Source organism: Miniopterus natalensis, chromosome 20 (genome assembly GCF_054644295.1).
Source record: "Miniopterus natalensis isolate mMinNat1 chromosome 20, mMinNat1.hap1, whole genome shotgun sequence".
Classification (NCBI taxonomy): domain Eukaryota; kingdom Metazoa; phylum Chordata; class Mammalia; order Chiroptera; family Miniopteridae; genus Miniopterus; species Miniopterus natalensis.
Genome location: NC_142100.1, coordinates 19568977 through 19587542, shown reverse-complemented (window position 1 = coordinate 19587542; position 18566 = coordinate 19568977). Strand labels below are relative to the sequence as shown.

Here is an 18566-nt window from a genome sequence, read left to right as displayed (position 1 = left end):
GGGGCAGAGTAGGGTGCGGGGGAGCCCTGGGAAGATGGAGCGGGGCCTCAGCCACGTGAGGCTTGCAGCTGCCAAAGCTCCATCACACCTGAATTATTTAAATCATCCTTCCTGGGGAGCCTTGCTGCCTGAGCCTCCCCTGAGACCCCCTTGGGCAGCCCCGGCCACACTGGACTAAACCTCTGGTATTTGTGACTGTGCCCCGCACCCAGGTGCAGCACACTGAGGGCTGGGGAGCCCGCTTCCCCCCAGGCCCCACTTGGGCCACTACCTTGCTCTGTGAAAGGTGGAGGGATGGAGACAGCCTCACCTTGAGATTTTCCGGGCAGAACTGGTGGCCGTACCTGTCGATGGCAGACAGGAAGATGGACTCCACCTGGTTGTGCCTCAGCTCGTAGGAGGGCAGGTGGGAGGCAATCAGGACCTGGCGGGGAGGGGACGGAGGCGCTGGGGTGAGCCAGCCTCACAGGGGAGAAGCCAAGGGCCGGGCCCATCGGGTTGGACAGGGACAGCAGCAGAGGGGCTGTGCACGGTGGGGGCCAAGCACGGTGGGAAGACGGCACCCCTCAACCCCCATGCACGGTGGGGTCTGCGTCCCACAGCCCTACCTGTCTGGCTCTGAGGGCCACTTTGCAGTGCTCGCTTTTGCTCAGCTGAGTGAGCTCGTTAAGGATGGAGGTCAGCTCCTCTGACAGGGAAGGGTCTGGGCCACAGAGTTCATCCTTTGGGGGGACAAACAGAATCTAAGTGGCTTTTGTCCACCAGAAGGAAACATGCCAGGACTCGTCTTCAGCCAGGGACAGGGCTGCCCTGACAAAGCAGACAGCTGCCGGGCCTCTGAAGACACCTGGGACAGCCTGAGGCACACACCCTCCCCCTTTCCACCGTGCGCCCCTATTCATTCATTCATTCATTCATTCATTCATTCATTCATTCATTCATTCATTCTCTCACTCATCCACCCCAAATCATGCCCTAAGTACCTGGTAAAAAAAAAATACATCTAAGCTGTGCCTGCATCACTTCTAACGGCCGACGGTTATGGGGTGCTTACGATGTGCCAGGCAAGGAGCTAGACCCTTGACATTCATCTCCCCAAATTCTCCCAACTCTCTGAGGAGCTGCTATCACCACCCCCATTTTACAGATGAGGAAACTGAGGCCCAGGGAGGCATATGCCTTGCCCCATCACGGCAGGGGTGCCTGGCACACAGTAGGTGCTTTGCAGGTGTTGGTTATGATCTCCCCCAGTGGCTGACAAAGATCATCAGGACACAGCCTCGCACGTTTGCTCACACTGTACAGTGGCAGCTTTGAGCAGTACGGCCCGAGGCCACAGGCCCAGCAGAGTGTAAAATATTCACTCTCTGACCCTTCCCAGAACAAGCCGCAGGCCCCCGAGCTGCGCTCTCCTGCTTACAATGAGCATGATGACCAGCTGGTTCTTCTTGGCCACCTGCGCGTGCGAGAAGATGCACTCCAGCACCTGGGACATGTCGGGCTTCAGCTGCTCCCGCAGGTTTATCACGCACTTGTCGTAGTGGGCTAGAGGGAGACAAAAGGCCGCACGGCGGTCAGGCTCGGAGTTCCTCTCGCCCTGTGGGCTTGTCACCAGTGCCATTGGCAACTCTTGCCTTGTTGGAAATGGTGCTCGACGTGTAAGTATCTTTTCAGGAGATCCAACACCACCGCCTTCATGTAGCCGCGGGTCCCACTGCGGTACCTGGGGGGGAAGGGAAGGCCGCCTTAATGACCCACTCCACTTCTTGGCGCCTGGGTATCTGCAGGCAGGGCTTTGGGTTTCAAAAAGACGGAAACTAATCAAGTGTGTGGGGGATGCACCCCCTTAGTCCGTAGACCTGGGAGGGATGCTCGAGTTGATTCGTTAGCACTAACTTTGGAGGGCAAAGAGAGCAGTGACTTGCCCAAGGTCAAACATCAAACCGGAGGCCAAGCTGAGCCTTTGGAAGGCGCCTGCCCCATCCCCAGAGAGAAGGGAAAACACTTACAGAGTTGGGATGCTGAAAGGAGTCAGCCTTGCATGCATGGTTGAAAAGAAAAATTTTCAATTAACCATCCAATGTGTAAAGACAATTTTGGAAAAAAAAGATGACTTGCAAGACATTTACCAAGAGGTCCCTATAAATTTCGCTTCCCCTTTAAAACCAGATTTTAACCCAGACGTTCCCTAAAACATTTCCTCTTCTTGATCATGTCTGAACACAAGGAATGGAGTTCCTCAGGAGGTGCGACACTGAGTTTTAGAGAAGTTGAAACCAGCTTAACCCCAGCATTACCGAGTAACAACAAAAGAGAAGAAACTATAACGCCCACTTATTCAAATGCGATTTTAAAAATATACAACCTAGGATGGAGCTTTGATATTTATGTTCAACACAGAAAAATCTGCTAGGGAAGTCAGTTCATTTATCCTTTGTTCAATTCTTCTTGGCATTTCTCTGAAGCTAAAGGATGGGTTTAAGGCTAGAGGTCGAAGTCTCCTGCGGAGGGACACCCCTCCTGGCCCGTGGTGGTGAAACTCTCTTTGTGAGGAATCCACACTAAGATTCATCAGCTGCAATACTGTATTGTCAATACGAGTCCCCGTGAGCCAGGACTCTGCTGAAAAGCTGGGGCATCTCCTACAGTCCTACATTCTCTGCACCTCTGGTCATTTCTGGAACCTGGGCCACACGAGCTGAATTAACTCGTTCCAGTCTGAGAATGCTTCTGTCCTGTCATAAGCAAAGTTTTCTTGCTGGGGAGAATTTTCATGCAGAATGGCAATTCTTTTTATCATCGGATAGTTCTCCCTGCTCAACAGCTACTTAAGAAAGAATGTAAATTCCCCATCGACTCTCCTTTACAGAGATGCCCCAAACTGCAATGATCACTTGTAAAGTCCTTTGCAGCACAGAAAGCCATTTCGTCCCATTGTCCCATAATCAAAGCTGCCACATGGACTCTATCAGTACTGTACAAAAATTAACCCACTTAGAACTCAGAATGACTTAGTGTGCATGAGGTGTTTTTATTCCCATTTTACAAACTGGCAAACTGAGATCCACAGAAGTCAAGTGCCTTGCCCAGGGTTCCACTGTTAGGAATGGCTATGCCAGGACTGTGATAATCAGGGTCACCGGGCCCTATGCGCTATCTCTTAGTTCAAGCCCGCCCTTAAAAGAACCTCAGAGCACCGCCCGGGTGCAATCCACAGGACGATTCAGTGTGACAACTGAAGCCCACGGAGGGCCCAGGACTCACCTCTGGACCAGCTGCACGATGCTCTGTGTGTTCATGAAGAACACCTCCCGATCGGCCTTCCGCTGCAGGGTGGCCGCGTGGCAGTCCAGGATGGTGGCTATCTGGATGGGGAAAGAGGACAGGTCTGGCCCTCACAGCCACACAATCTGGTTGCCACACAGAAGTCATCCAAAGGGCCCACCACAGGCTCCCGTGGAAGTCCCAACCGAGGCTCATTTGAAAAAATATAAAATTCCAGTCCCAAAGCCCTCTGGCCACCCAGAAACGGCTCTGTTCATCCCACTCTAGGTATTGCTTGAGGAATTCAAGAGCCCAGAATGACAATAACCCTACGAAGACGTACAGCCATTGGCATTACACCTCTCCGCAAATAGAAAGCTCCAGAAGAGGAGGAGGGATGTTGGGTGGGGAGGGGGGGTGTCCTATTTTATAATCAGATTGAATGTTATTGGTATACTGTTTTTGGCAACAAAAATATTTCTAATGAAAAAACCTGCATCATTGACAAATTCCTGGAGGGTCTGCACATGTGCTTTTCTCAGTTGGGGTCCTTTAGAGTTTTGCTTTTATTTTTAAGCTGAGAAATAATCCATAGATCAAAACATTCCCCCCTGTTTAAAGTATACAGCTAACTCAGTGGTTTTCAGTATATTCACAGAATTGTGCAACAGTCACCACTATCTGATTTGATAGTATTTCATCAGCCCTAAGGGAACCCTGTAGCCACTCCCGGCTCCCCTGCCCCAGGCCCTGGCGACCAGTGACCGGCTGTCCGTCTCCAGGGACTTGCCCATCCCGGACAATTCCATGTAGATGGAGTCACCTAACATGTGGTCTTTTGTGACTGGCCTCTTCCACCGACCATTTTTCATGATTCTTCCATGAGGCATGAGTCAGTATTTCATTCCTTTTTATGGAGGAACAATGGTCCAATCTCCAGAGCGGATGACCTCTGGCAATGACCTCTAGCTTCCCCAGTCCCTAAGGTGTGGGCGGGGAATGACGATGGTAGGTGGCCCTTCTAACCAGACAGAGGGCGCAAAGGGCAACTGGCAGAGGGGGCTCTTCTAAATACAGATTATCTTAAAAATGCCTGATAAAAGCAACCAAAAAACCAAAAAAGGCCAATGCAGAATTCTTAGATTTAGATATTTTCACATTGACCTGAAACGGTTTCCTTCCACTATTATTTTAGCCAGCATCTTTTTGGAAAACGCTCTGTTTGTACCAGCTGCTGCCTCCTTTCTGAATCCGAGTTTTCTGGAGTGAGGCCTAATAACTGTTTATGTTCATCTCAACAGCTCTGCTTGGGGGGAAACGCTGGGATTCCACAGAGAAGGCTCCAAAGGAAACTCCCAGCCCCCGACATCTCGGGCTGTGAGTGGGGCTCGGGAAGCCCAATTCAATCAGAGGACAGCAGGCCCCTCCGCCCCGGAGCTGAGCTCCCGAGGAGCCGCCTGGCCTGGCTCGAGCACCCCCGTGGGCCGGGGTGGGGCACATACCTGCTGGCTGGGGAACTGGCAGAGCACCGAGGTGATATTGCTGGCGTACTGGGCCATCACCCGGCGGACCGCCTTCTCCACGGGGGCGGGGATGCGGCCCGACACGCTGGTCATGATCTCCTGCAGCTCCAGCAGCGGCAGCGACGGGTGTCGGAGGGTCATCATGAGCTTCTGCACCCACTCCTTCAGCTGCAGCGGGGACCACAGCATTGGCGCGAGGCCCTGCAGGGTGTGGGCGCTCCCACCCAGCACAGGGCGCCCAACACGCTCAACCCATCCAGGCCCCACGCACTCGAGTGCCTTGGTTTCCTCACCCGTAAAACTGAAGTAGTAAGAGCTCCTACCTCATAGGTTGTTGGGAAGATTAAATGACCATAAATTTTAAGTGCTTAGAGTAGTAGCTGGCGTACAGAACGCACTAGACAAGGGGTTGGCCGCTGTTACCTATCACCATGATTTGCTATCCTGGGATTTACTGTGATGCAGCAGTTTTATCACTACCGATGTCAGGTTTACTGTCATGGGTCTTTCAGGGAGGTCTGCGAACTTGAGAACTTACTTCTCTACAGAGTGAGCAGACAGTAGGACTCTGGGATGGGGAACCATGGCATTTCTGAACAAAGTGCCTTCCTCCTCTCTTTAAAAGGGTGGCCCACGCCCTGGCCGGTGTGGCTCAGGTGGTTGGATGTCACCCCGTGCACAGAAAGGTTGCCGGTTCAATCCCCGGTGGGGGGCATGCAGGAGGCAGCCGATTGGTGTTGCATTCTCACATCAATGTTTCTCTCTCTCTCCCTCTCCCTTCCTCTCTCTCTCTCTCTCAAAATCAATAAAAATATTTTTGAAAATTAAAAATAAAAGGGTGACCCATGTTGACTCCTTTCTTAATTCACTACATGAATATTCTCAGTGTTGCACCAGTTGTCACTTTTACAACAGTTTATAATCAAAGAGAAAAAGTACCCTGATGTGTACAATCAAACGGAGGAAAGGGTCCTCTGTGAGAACAACGGAGAACTGACCGTTTTCCTGTTGTTTACTTCAATAAAGACCTCGGGTCTCATGGAGTCAATCCTAGCGCATCACGGGGACCTGCACACGTGTGTAGAATACATACCCACCCTTCACAGGTGACCCACCTTTATGCTAAAAATAGGCTCCGGCAGACAGTAGCCACACATGATGTTGGTCAGGTTTTCCAGGACGTTGTGAAAGACGTGGTTCAGTTTCTCCCCCACGATGGGCAGAGTTTGCTGGGGAGGGAGCTCTCCTGTGAACGGCTTGGCCTGATGAGACACAAGAACCAGAGGTCAAGGACACCGTGGCCTCCGACTGAGACATGCCGAGGGCTGACCAGATCTATTGTGCCCCACATGTACACCATTCTGAGGATGAAGCCTGAGAAAACAGAAAAAAACGTATGGGTTTTCCAAATCTCCCCCTTGTAAATATCATAGCAGATTATGTCCCCCAAGTAATTTTGGAGGGGGTTGGATTTCTTTGTTCTGCTCTGCTTTCTAACGAAGATAATCTCTCTATTTTCTCTATTTATTGTCAGTCTCTACTGAGTCCCAAAGATAAACACCTAGCAGGATAAACATTTATAAAACTCTCATACAAATGTACCTGGTTTTTGCAAATCAAAAACATTTAGCCATAGTGGATCAAAACATAAAAAGCTCCCCCAAAAGGACAAGATGGACTTAATGTGCCGGTTTATGTATGAATTTATTCTATAAGTACCCACTGACCGCCTGCTATGCATGAGGCACTAGACCCAGGAGGTTTGGGGCATCCATTCTGCTGGCCTGGAGCCCTCAGCTTCCTGCCCCCACCCCACCCTCCTCTGTCCTCGAAGAGCTAACGGGAGGGTTCCCTTCTCCACAACCTGCTGCAGGCGGCCAAGGGCAGTCTCCTTACTGGACTCACCGCACTGAATCACAAGGGATCATCCCCTAGGCGGGCATGAGCCTGCAGGGACGGGTGGCCCGGCCCTGTCTCGTGCACCCAGCCCGGGAAATGTTGGCTGAAAGGAATCGCACTGCAGGCGCACAGACCTTCCCAGGGGTCTAAAAAGCCTCAGTCTGTGTCTATCCTTGGGAGACCCCGAAAAAGAGCAATGAAAAAAATGAGAAGAAAACAAATAAAACTAATGGCATAGTCTGGAGAAAAGAAACAATTTGATTTTTAAAAATACTTTTCTATTCTAGCCCTGGCCGGCGTGGCTCAGTTGGTGGCGCGTCACCCCACGCACCGAGAGGTGGCTGGTTTGATCTGCAGGGTTGATCCCCAGTAGGGGGCGTGCAGGAGGCAGCCGAGCAACGTTTCCATCTCTCTCCCTCTCCCTTCCTCTCTCTCTAAAATCAATAAAAACATATTTAAAAGAAAACTAAAACCTTTTCCAGCTTTCTTCCTGGGCATGTGTACTATGAATTGTAGAGGAAAGCACAATACATGGATGAAGGACGAGCTACCTCCCGCCTGCACAACCTACTGAGAAGGGTGTAAATAGTCATCAGCAAGACTTGTGGGGTTTTTTGAGGACCCACGATGCCTCAAGCATGTTTGAGCAAAAGCTCATAGGAGGGAAGAGGGTGAGCCCTGAAAACACTGGGGGAAGGTCCTCCAGGCAGAGGGGTCTGTCCTGTTTAAGCAAAACGGAATGTGAGAGAATAAAGCCAAAGAAAGTGGGGACAGCTTACTTGGGGTCTTGTATGTCATCAGAAGAACTTGGGTTTTATTCTAAGTGGGATGGGGAGTCACTGAGAGGGGTTTGAGCAAAGGAGGGCATGTTTGCGCCCATCACGCTGGCTCGGGGGCACACGGGGAGGCAGGAGGAAAGTCAGGAGCCTCAAGTCTGTCCGGCTCACTGGACAGGCAGGTGGAGGCCGTGCGCGCACCTGAGCCAGCCTGATGGCCGTGCCAGGCGCTACATACCGGGTGCACTTTAGATGGGTCGTCGAGCTCCAGCCTGGCCACCACACAGCCCGCTTCCAGCACGGCCCCCGGGCGCTTAATGTACTTCACCCGGCCGCTTTCCTGCACATTCAGGGTCATGATCATCTTCATCACCTGTTTTGCAGAAAGAAGACATGAGATGGAGCCCCTCAGGGCTCGCCTGTGTGTGTGACACCCAGTGTCATTCAGAACTAGTAACTCTGGAGCAGGGCCTGCGTCATTTAAATAGACTGACTCCCTGAACAGAGTTCAAACTGAAAGGACAGAGGGAACTAGCAGTCACCTGGCGCAGTGCCGTTCACCAATCACCTCCATCTGCAAAGCCAGCCAGGGAGGGAGGTTTTATGTGCCCATTTTACAGATATGGAAACTGATCTTTAGTTCCAAAAGGAAGTAAAGCATCTCTCTTAGAACTACAGTTAAATCTATAAAACTATATTATGTAGGGTGATCAACATACACGTTCCTAAAATGTGGTGCATTGTGGGACATGCTCCTTTTCTCAAGGCAGCAAGAAACTCTCTGGGGAACACTGTGAAATAAAGACTGTGCTCATAGTACAGTGAGTCATCAGGCCCTTTACGTGACCCGAGAGCCTGGATTCGTGGACATGATGAGTTCTGTTACTGTGGTGTGGGCGGCAGACACTCAACACAGTGCTCCTTTGGCTCAGCAGGTCCCAGCGTGGGCATCCAGGTCAGCTAGGCCTGGGCTGCAAGCCCAGCCCCCCGAGCATCATTCTGTGGATAGTGCCTGCCACATGGCACGTGCTTTGCAAGTGCTGGCTTAAGGCTTTTTAATCACCACCATCACTACTATGGAATCAGTTCTTGCTCATGGCCAGGGAGGTGTGCACTTTTGAGGCTTTCCCTTTAAATACTGCGGGGAATCTGGGCTGAGCCCTGCACACTGGCTCTCTTAGGAATTTGCAGCCGGTGGCCCAGGTAAGAGGTGAGGTCCATTTGCAGAAGCAATGCTGAAGGGCCCTCCCCTGGGGAGCGGGGGCCTGGGGGCTGCGCAGGGGAGGCCTCGCTGACCCCCCGAGGTCCTGCTCTGCGCTCACCTCCATCTCAGCGTAGCTGTCCCCAGCCTCCACGTGGCCACCGTCCTCCACCGTGTACTGCGTCAGCTTCCCAGCCGAGGGCGCTCTCAGGACGGTGGGATCATTCTCCTTCTCAAACACACACGTCTTGTTGCCGATGGTAATCCGGTAACTGGGGGAGAGGAGGGGAGGGGATGGGGAGGACCATCGGCCCAGCGCCTGAGTCGGGCTTTCTACAGTATCTCGCTCCCTAAAGGCAGCCCTGAGTGTCACTCTGGGTGCAGTTTGGGGGACTCCACTTTCCCAAGTGGTGGCATTTTACAGTCATGGCAAGCAGATCAGGAGTGAATTGGTGGAGCAAAGGGTAGGACCCTTTTCTGGCTGAAAGCTAGTTCCTTTTACTGACATAATTCCAACAGGCACAGAGAGAGCAATCAATAAATATTACTCCATAAATATTTACTGCCGATAAGTCTTCACGTGATGGCTGAACTGGAGAGGGCATGCCCCATGGGTGGAGCCTACAGTAATCTTGAATATTCTTGGCAGAGAGAACATGGGTTAAAAAGAGGGAATAAGTCATGGCTCTGGGGTGAATCAAGTGTGCCTTCTTGGATCAAGAACTGGGGAGGGAGACTCTACTCTCTCACTGAAGCTTTTTCAGACATGGGGTCCCTGGCACCCCACCCCTCCCCACCTCACTCTCCTTGGCCAGAGTCTTCGATGCCTTCTCAGTGGGTGGCCCACATTTCATCGAGTGATGAGTGCGTGCCATGGGGCATGAGCCCTGACTGGGAATCAAACCGTGACCTCCTGGCTCTTAGGTCGATGCTCAACCACTGAGCCACACCAGCCGGGCAGCTTCGTATTTTTCACCCCCACGGAACAGAGTCGGCTCTGCGGCCCAGCCCCCACGCACCTGTCGACCTCTTCCTTCATGTAGGTCGTGTAGCTGTTGCCGTTGTAGGACAGCAGAAGCCCGCCGTCATTCAGCCGGTGGGCGTCGATCTCGATGTGACAACCGTTCATGATGAGGACGAACATGGTCAGAGACTGCCGGGCCACCTGCGGGGACAAGCTCAATGTCCCCACCTGAATTCAGGATGTCTGCTTGTCCCTGCGGCCCCGGAACAGCATCTCTGTCCCTGCCCCAGGCCAGGAGCTAGAACTGGTGTCTACTGTGCTCCTTCCTGGCATCTCAGAATGTGACTTATCTGGAAATAGGGCCTTTGCAGATGCGGTTAGTTAAGATGAGGTGACACTGGATTAGGGTGGGCCCTAAACCCAACCTGATGTGTTCTTGTAGAGAACAGATCCAGAGATGCAGGCACAGCAGGGAGACAATGTGAAGACAGACACACACACACAGAGCAGACAGACATAGGAAGCAGGAGGCAGAGGCTGGAGGGAGGTCTACGAGCCAGGAACGCCAAAGACTGCCCACAACCAGCAGAAGCTGGCAAAGCAGGAGCGGGCTCTCCCCTGGAGTCTTCAAAGGGACCAGGGCCCAGCCCACACCTTGATTCTGGACTTCGGGCCTCCAGAAGAGTGAGAAAATAAATGTCACTGTTTGAAGCCACCGGTTGGTGGAACTTGGTTACAGCAGCCACCAGAAACTAACACACGCTCCAGCATGCCTCATGCGTATTGCTCAAGCCTGTGCATTCTCAAACCCAAAGTGTTCAGGTTTCAAGGTCATGGGCTGCATGGGGCACCCTGGGACCTGAGCATGAGAAAACCCACTCCAGGGATGGCTCATCAGAGGAATAAAAACTCCCTCCGGACTCCGGAGTGTTGGAGACATCCAAGAAACACAGGCCGTTACCTTGAGAATGTACTTAATGCCTCCGTAAATTAATTCCACGTCCACGGTGTTCAGCAGAGAATCTGCAGGGAGGACCTGGCCCCTGGAAGAGAAGACAGACCTGCGGTCAGCCCTGGGAGCGACCGAGGGCTCTGCAGCCAACCCCCAGGACTGAAGCACCAACGCACCCGGCTGTCCCGCAGAAAAGCTGCGTCTGATTAAAAGGCAAGAAAACAGGGATCATACCAAGGAAGCCGACATGACTCAGAACTTAAGGAAATGGCACTTTCTGAAGGATGTGAAATTTCAAAAGGGCTTTGCAGGAAGCTAAATCCACAAAGGCTTCTTCCCAGAAAATTCTGTATGTGGAAACCCTGCTGCCTGCTTGTGAAAGAAACTGGCGCACGGACTGTAATTCTATCTCCATTCAAAAGCATGATAACCGAAGAGCTAGAAATTTTTACGCTTTTCATCTCTTTTGAGTAGTTTCATTTGTCTGTCACAGGGATTCTCAGCTCTGGGACGCTTGGCAGCGTCTAGGGACATATTTGAATGTCACGTGGTCCCATAATGGTCAGCACGCTGGCTCTGACTGTCGTGACTTCTGGGAGGAGTGGAGATGCTGTGAGCGGGGCAGGGGTGCGAACGTCCCACACCTCACAGGACAGCCCCACAACAAGAAACGCCCCAGCTCAAAATGTCAGCGGTACTGAGGCTGAGAAACCCTGGCTCATCCAAACAGTAGGCACCCGGCCTCTTCTGTGCTGGGCCATTTCACTGCCACCTTCTGATTCAGGGGACGGTCTGGGAGAGACCAAAATTCACATCCTACGGCTCTCAGCTCCCGAGTGGGATGACATACCTAACACAAGTCAGCACAAATCAACGCACGGCTGTCTTTTAACTGCTGCCTTGGCCTGGAGAATCTCGGCCCCTGAGCCTCTTCCAGGGCAGCCCAGGTTTCTCCAAGGAATGACACAGAGGCAAGCACGTGGGGGGGGTTGCTCAATCTCTCGTGGCTGATTTGCACCCAAACAAAGCATGTTCTCGCCACTAACACGTATCCCCAAAGGGGAGGAAGTCACCACGCGCCCCACCTTTCCAGCGAGTGTAAGAAATCCGTCATGCAGGTTCTGAACATCGCGTCGGCCACGTTCAAGGCGCCACACACCACCCCGAGCATGATATCCGGCTTCTCAGCCTAGGAAAGACCCCGCACTTCAGTACCTATGGCAACCAGGCCCCCAGGGAGCTGTGCGGGGGGTGGGGGTGTCTCTGTGATCGAAGGGGAGCCGGGTGCAGCTCCTCACCTGCACTTTTTGAGCGATGAGGTGATCCAACCACCCCGTGTCGATGTCGTTGTTCTGGAAGTTCTCGGTCTCCAGGAGGTTGATGAGGTATTCCACAGTGGTCCTGAAGTCGCCCCGGATGGACAGTTCCTTCAAAGCCACCACCATGTTCCTTGAGGGCACACGGATTGTTTTTCCAGTTAGCATATGGGGTTCCCACATGGTTCCCAGAGAGTCAGAACAGCACAGAAGTTAAGAGGGTCCTGAGTCAAACACCCTGGGTCAATCTCAGCTCCAGCATTTACTGGCTGAGTAATCTTGGGCAAGTGACTTAACTGCCTGGGCCTCAGTTTCCTCATCTGGAAAATGGGGAAATAACCTTGACAGTCCATATAAAGCACCCAGGCACTGATCAATAACTGTCAACTGCTATGAATGTAATTAATTACCATGATTATAATTCTAATTAACCACAGCCAGTCATTCTGCCTCTCTTTCCCGCTGGGCCTATTCAAATCTTCATGTCCCACAGCATGAGACATGCTGGGCCAGCTGGCCTCCTTCCTTCCCCCTATTAATTCTTATTTGCTGCAATCTTCCCTGAGCATCAAGGGTCTCAATTTTTTTGCTGAGCACAATGAAAACTAATTATTTGAAGCTGGCAAAGAAAGCCCACTCATCAAAACCACCAAACTCGATTTAAATCATGGCTAAGAGCCCAGGCAAGATAGATTTTAATGTTTTCTAAATAAAATGTCCACAATGCCTTTTGGATTTTTCACTCTAAAGGACACTTACCCACCGACACAAGAACATTAATCACCATGTGAACTGGTTTTTGACCTTTTTGCCCCCAGGTCAAGGCAGAAAAAAAGATAAGACGTGTTTTGGAATTCGGGGGCCTCTTTGCAAATGCGTGTTTCTCCGGGAACTACTTATGAGGTTTAAATGTAAAGGAGTTTCCCCCCAAACACACACACCTTTTTAAAAAGTGCTATAGTACTCAGCACCTTTTAAACTTTTGGAATCACCTTGAACATTCTTTGGATCTCCTTCAAGCTCGACCTGCAATAAGCTCAAGAGCAATGACCTTGGTGAGGTCGTTTTACTTCACGGATCTCAAATACAGGAAGAGGGCAGACTTTGTTCTTGGACTTCAGCACAGGGTATTTAAACGGGGTCTGCTGTGTCCTTCACCTCCCTCGATCTCCTAACTTGCTACCGCATCTGAAGCCACAGGCTAACTCTGAGTGTCTTAAAAGAAGAGAGGGACGGAAGGAGGAGGGAAGGAAGGAAAGAAGGGAGATACTGACGAAATGGCCTCTTCCCGGTTCTCTCCCCAGGAGAAGCAGTGTCCAAACTGGGAATCAGCAAACTCGTGCAAGCCACCAGTAGCAGCCACGCTGAAATAACCCCACACGTTCTTGCTGCTGCGGAAATTCAGTTCCTGGACTGTCCCAGAGCTCGGCTTAAACCCCTGCAGCCCAGACCAAAAAAAAAGCAAAATGGAAGTAATCGTTACTCCAGATCTATTTTCATCAGAATTAAATCCTAGGAAAACCCAAGAACCCCCGCCGCTACCCAAAACTAAGCATGATCAAGGAAACTTCGATACGTCTCGTCTGGGCTGTGGGTGTATCACGTGAGCATGTCAATTCGTCTAATTTTCACTTTACAAAAACTATTTTAAGAAAATAACAACAACCAAGTTGGGATGGGGGAGGGCGCACAGATATAACATGGAAGAACGGTGATCACCGATGGAGCCGAGTGGAGGTACACCCTGGTTTTATACTCTTGACATTGCCGATAATAAAAGGTTTGAATGAAAGAGCATGGGATTTCCAATTCTGGGTTATGAAAACTCCAGCAGATAAACAAATCTAGTGTTGGCCTTGCTGATGCTAACACACCTAAGTCCCTTTGTGGCCTGCCCCCCCCCCCCCCCGACCGGGGTGTAATTTTGGTAAGGGGGGGTGGACCTGGACCCTCTCTCTGGAATTAGGGCTCTTGAATTGAGTGATGGAGGCATTGTTTCGGCAGAGGTGCCTGGAGGCGAGAGACAGGGAGTTCCAGGTGCCGGGAACTGCATCACCTGGTCCTCCACCCTCCCAGGCACCTGTGAACAAGCCACCATCCCTCTGAAAAACTCCTGCTTTGCTCTTAGAGTCTCAGCAGGCCCCGGGCTTGCGGCATTAGGCAAGTTACCACAACCTCTTGATCTGCAAGCCTGGGTAATAACGCCCAGTGGCGGAACGTGAGCTGTGAGATACGTGAAGGGATCTGCCTGGCACACACTATGTGTCAATAAACTGTGTTCTGTCCCCTCCTGCACCTAGGTTTCCTTAATTGTAAGCCGAAAAGCCTGGGGGGGTCTCATCCAAGGCTAATGTTGGGGGTCTGCCCCACACTGGGAGACTGGAGATGGCAGAAGCCCAGGGCCCCCACAACTTGCCTCATCAGGGTTTTCACTGGTGATTCTGGCTGCAATGACGTGGCCTCGGGCGAGGGGCGGGTTGGAAGGGGTTTCAAAAGCAATGGGTGTCACCGCCCATGGTGACTCTCCGTACAGAAGGCGGATGTCTTTCAGCCGGTGCAGTGGCACACCCATGGCGATCTGAAATCAAGAAAGCCAACCCCAGGACTGTCAGTCCCACAAGACCTCTGCCCCCAAATACCAAGGATGCTGCTGGATGCCAGGGAGGAAGAGGTCCAATGAGCAAATAATGCCACTGGGAAAAGCAGCAACATGCATAAAACATCACACGGTAAGAAACACACACTAAATAAAAGTTACAGGTTTTAGTACTATGGAAGGTGAAAAGGAAAGGTACCCAGCCCTGGTCGGGTAGCTCAGTTGGTTAGAGCATTGTCCCGATACGCCAAGGTTGCAGGTTTGATCCCTGGTCAGGGCACATACAAGAATCGACCAATGCATGCATAGATCATCAATGTCTCTGCCTGTCTCTCTCTCTAAAAGAATCACTCAATAAGGTTTTTTTTTAATTGTTTAAAAAAATAAAAGCAATAGCCCAGCCAGTGTTGCTCAGTGGTTGAGCATCAACCCAGGAATCAAGAGATCACGGTTTGATTCCCAGTCAGGGCACATGGCCGGGCTGCAGGCTCAATCCCCAGTAGGGAGCAGGCAGGAGGCAGCCGATCAATGTCGATGCTTCTCTCTTTCATCGATGTTTCCAGTTCTCTCTCCCTCTCCCACTCTCTCTTGAATCCATAAAAACATTAAAAAAAAGTTGCTCCCCAGGGACAGTTAGTCAACAGGGGCAAGAAGGTCTAATCTGAGTAGAACAGGGGACCCCTCCAGGGCAGAAGGCGGCCCAGGGCCTGGCGCCCGTTTCCTCACCTGTAGCTGGGCAGCCGGCAGGTTGACATCAGCGATCATTTCCGTGCAGGGGTGTTCCACCTGCAGGCGGGGATTCAGCTCCAAGAAGTGGAAGCTGCCATCCTGGCTGTACAGGTATTCAACCGTCCCTGCGCTCACATACCCCACGGTCTTGGCCAGGCGGACGGCACACTGCAAAGACACAGAGACCGAGGGGCTTCCAGTGGTTTTCTCGGGCAGCTTTAATAGTGGCTTATTGGTTCCCCAACTAAATGCAGACTGGGGACCTTGGGACACATAACCCATACTCCAAAAAACCCACGCCAGGCTGAAATCACGTCCATGATGGGCCCCCAGTTTCTTCTCGGGCACCAACCCCATTTTGGCAACCCGGACCATAAGGAGCCCTTCCTGGCTCTGGCTTCCCCTGTGGCTGTCCCCACGCGCAGCCCTGCAGAGCGCACCTGCTCCATGAACTCAAACACGGCCGGCGGGGCGATGGTGGCGGGTGCCTCCTCGATGATCTTCTGATGCCGCCGCTGGATGGAGCAGTCTCGCCCAAACAGGGACACGGCGTTCCCATACTGGTCGGCGAGGATCTGGACCTCCAGGTGACGGGCGTGCTGGGCCAGCTTCATGAGAAAGATCGGGGAGCCCGGGATCTCGCTCTGCACCTGGGAGAAGGCAGAGCGGCTGGGACACGAAGCTCTCCGGAGAGAGCAAGAGACGGCAGGCGCGCCCACGATCCTCCCGTCTGCTCCAGCCTCTCAAAGGCGTTACATTCTGGTTGTTTTAAACCCAACGGTGCGTGAATACATACTGTAGAAAGTGAAATTTCCACACAACCCCTTCTCCTAAAGATGATGCGCTGGTAAGAGTTGGGTGCAAACTGGCTACGAGTTGAAGGGGCTGTTAAGAGTTAATGTGATTGAGAGTTAATGCTGCAATGGTGTCGGACGGCAGTAGACTATCAGGGTGGTCACTTCGTAAGTTATATAACGTCTAATCACTACGCTGTAACCTGAAACATATATGTCAACTATAATTCAAAAATTTTGTAATTATTTTTAAAAAGGAGTTACTGTGCTGTTAAGAGTTGGATGTACAGGCCCTGGCCTGGTAGCTCAGTTGGTGAGAGTGTCGTCCCCATATGCAGGTTTAATTCTGGTCAGGGCACATATAAGAATCTACCAATGAATGCATAAATAAGTGGAACAACAAATAGATGTTTCTCTCTCTCAAATCAATAAAAAACATATAATTTAAATAAATAACACATATGTGTGTATATTTTATGGTAGTAAGTGAGAAACTAACTAGTATCTCTCTCTATATTTTATGCATTCATGACATACTTTTTCTTAATTTCTCTATATTTCCAGGTTACGCAGTTCATCTGTGAGTTTTTTCAAGTTGTTGAAAATCTCCTCCCAAAATTTTAATATAGTTATTGAAAAAAATGCATGTGTAATTCGACCCACACAGTTCAAACTCATGTTGTACAGGGTTCAATTGTATAGTTCCTGCAATAAAAACTGACTCTCTAGGAACATTAAAAATACCAAGACTGCTACAATTTACAAAATATCCCCTCTTGATAGCCAACTATAGTCAGAAACAGATATTCTGACCCCGTGTCTCTGAAACCATTTATAGACACACTGATCCATAGACTTGAACATCTAAGGAAACAGGACAAGGGTCCACACACACCGTGGACTTCTGAGTAAAATGCACACACATTTGCTTGGAAATACAACACAGCACAGCCATGTTCCCCTCCTGCAAATGTCCTCTCACGGCTGTGACACAGTGATGCTAACAGAAATAATGTGGTGGCCAACAACTGAATAAAGACAATTCCCAAAGACATGAAAACAATCTGCAGCAAGAACAGCTCACTTGTCTGAACAGCATCGGGAAGTCCTCGGCGCTCTCGGCCTGCCGGATTCCTTTCCCTCCACCACCTTCCGAAGCTTTGATCATCAATGGAAAACCAATTTTTTCTGCTGCCTGGGGGGCAAAGGACAAATAGACCCCTTTAGAGGTTAGACATTTTCCACCGCCACCAGGACAGTGAGAAGGTTCTGGCGCCTTGTTCCCCACCCTCGCACCCCACCCTGGGCTCTGTGTTTACCTCCAAGCCCTCGTCTATGTCTCTCACACAACCCTGGTTGTAAATGTCTTCGGGGACATTGACTCTTTTCCCCTGCTGCAGACCATCTTCTGCACACTCCACCGTCAGACCTGGACAGTCACAAAGAGAGCCAAGTCCTCCAAGGATGGCAGGGACACACACAACACAGAAACCACAGGACCCCTCCTCGCCAAAGCTGCTCTAGACCTGGCCTCTGGACCCACAGAATACAGACACAGCCCTTCAGCTTAATTAGTTAATGGCTTTCATCTTCTTAAGGTCTAACTCAACCCTGAATGGGAAATCAAGCTTAAGAAATTCAGAACAAGTCTATCAAGAACAGCGTACTAACCTGAATCTAAAAAAATTCCATTTCTACCCTATGGAATCATTTATATGTGAATCATTATATTTTAACACCATGTGAAGATTAAACAAACAAACAAACAAACAAACTTTCCATTCCAAATTTAAAATTCAATCTTTAGAAGAAAAAAATCAAATTAAATAGGAAACTTCTGAGACTTTTTCCTGTTTATTTTTTAATATATCTTAGAAATTCCACTTTGATAAGTTTATCCTAAGGAAGTAATTAAAATGTACATAGAGATTCAGTCATAAGATGGTCAAGACTCCATTACTTTTAATAGTTTTTAAATTAGAACAAAATAAATCAGAAACAACATCAATGTGTAACTAGAGAGGACTATCGTTAAGTAAATCATGGTACAGCTGTATGATATAATCCTAGGCAGGCATTTTAAATGTTGCAAAGTATATTTATTGACATAGAAAGATTAGTTAGAAAAAATTAGTCCCAAACTAGTAAATACGAGATCTCTGGTTTTTTAAAGGACATGCTTAGAAAAAGGGCTGGCAAGGTGGATAGATACCTAAAATGTTCAACACTGTGTCATAGGATTATAGATGATTTCTATTTCTTTTTTGTATTTCTCATATTTTTTAAGTTGTCTACAATGAAATTGTACCACTTGTTTAATAATTTTAAATTTTTAAATGAAAGAATAAAAAAGCAGACTCTTGTCACCCCCTCTGTTCACATTAGCAAGACTGGGCCGATGAGTCCCCCAGTGTGAAGCTCAGGGTCCCTTACCACTTCCACTCCAGGGCAGTGTTGGAATCTGCAGCGTCTGGGCCACGATGGTGGAGGCAATCTTATCTCCTAGGGCCCACATGGCCTCACTGGGAGGGCCTGAGGGATCAGGAACAAAG

The 18566-nt window shown here is 50.3% G+C and overlaps 1 protein-coding gene across 2 annotated transcripts in view; it reads right to left on the bottom strand.

Moving 5' to 3' along the window:
* The window catches only part of ACACB (acetyl-CoA carboxylase beta), a 68421-nt gene that overhangs the window by 29177 nt on the left and 20678 nt on the right, over positions 1-18566 (bottom strand). For both annotated transcript variants that reach the window (XM_016208752.2, XM_087828484.1), the window contains exons 6-25: positions 18448-18546; positions 17334-17443; positions 17099-17209; positions 15661-15870; positions 15218-15388; positions 14312-14473; positions 13170-13333; positions 11878-12028; positions 11665-11768; positions 10589-10670; positions 9683-9828; positions 8785-8935; positions 7701-7835; positions 5903-6049; positions 4767-4955; positions 3265-3365; positions 1635-1723; positions 1421-1545; positions 609-722; positions 311-424 (exon numbers count right to left, since the gene is read on the bottom strand). In XM_016208752.2, coding sequence (XP_016064238.2) covers positions 311-424; positions 609-722; positions 1421-1545; positions 1635-1723; positions 3265-3365; positions 4767-4955; positions 5903-6049; positions 7701-7835; positions 8785-8935; positions 9683-9828; positions 10589-10670; positions 11665-11768; positions 11878-12028; positions 13170-13333; positions 14312-14473; positions 15218-15388; positions 15661-15870; positions 17099-17209; positions 17334-17443; positions 18448-18546 — 2675 coding nt within the window. The remainder of the gene's footprint in view (positions 1-310; positions 425-608; positions 723-1420; positions 1546-1634; positions 1724-3264; positions 3366-4766; positions 4956-5902; positions 6050-7700; positions 7836-8784; positions 8936-9682; positions 9829-10588; positions 10671-11664; positions 11769-11877; positions 12029-13169; positions 13334-14311; positions 14474-15217; positions 15389-15660; positions 15871-17098; positions 17210-17333; positions 17444-18447; positions 18547-18566) is intronic.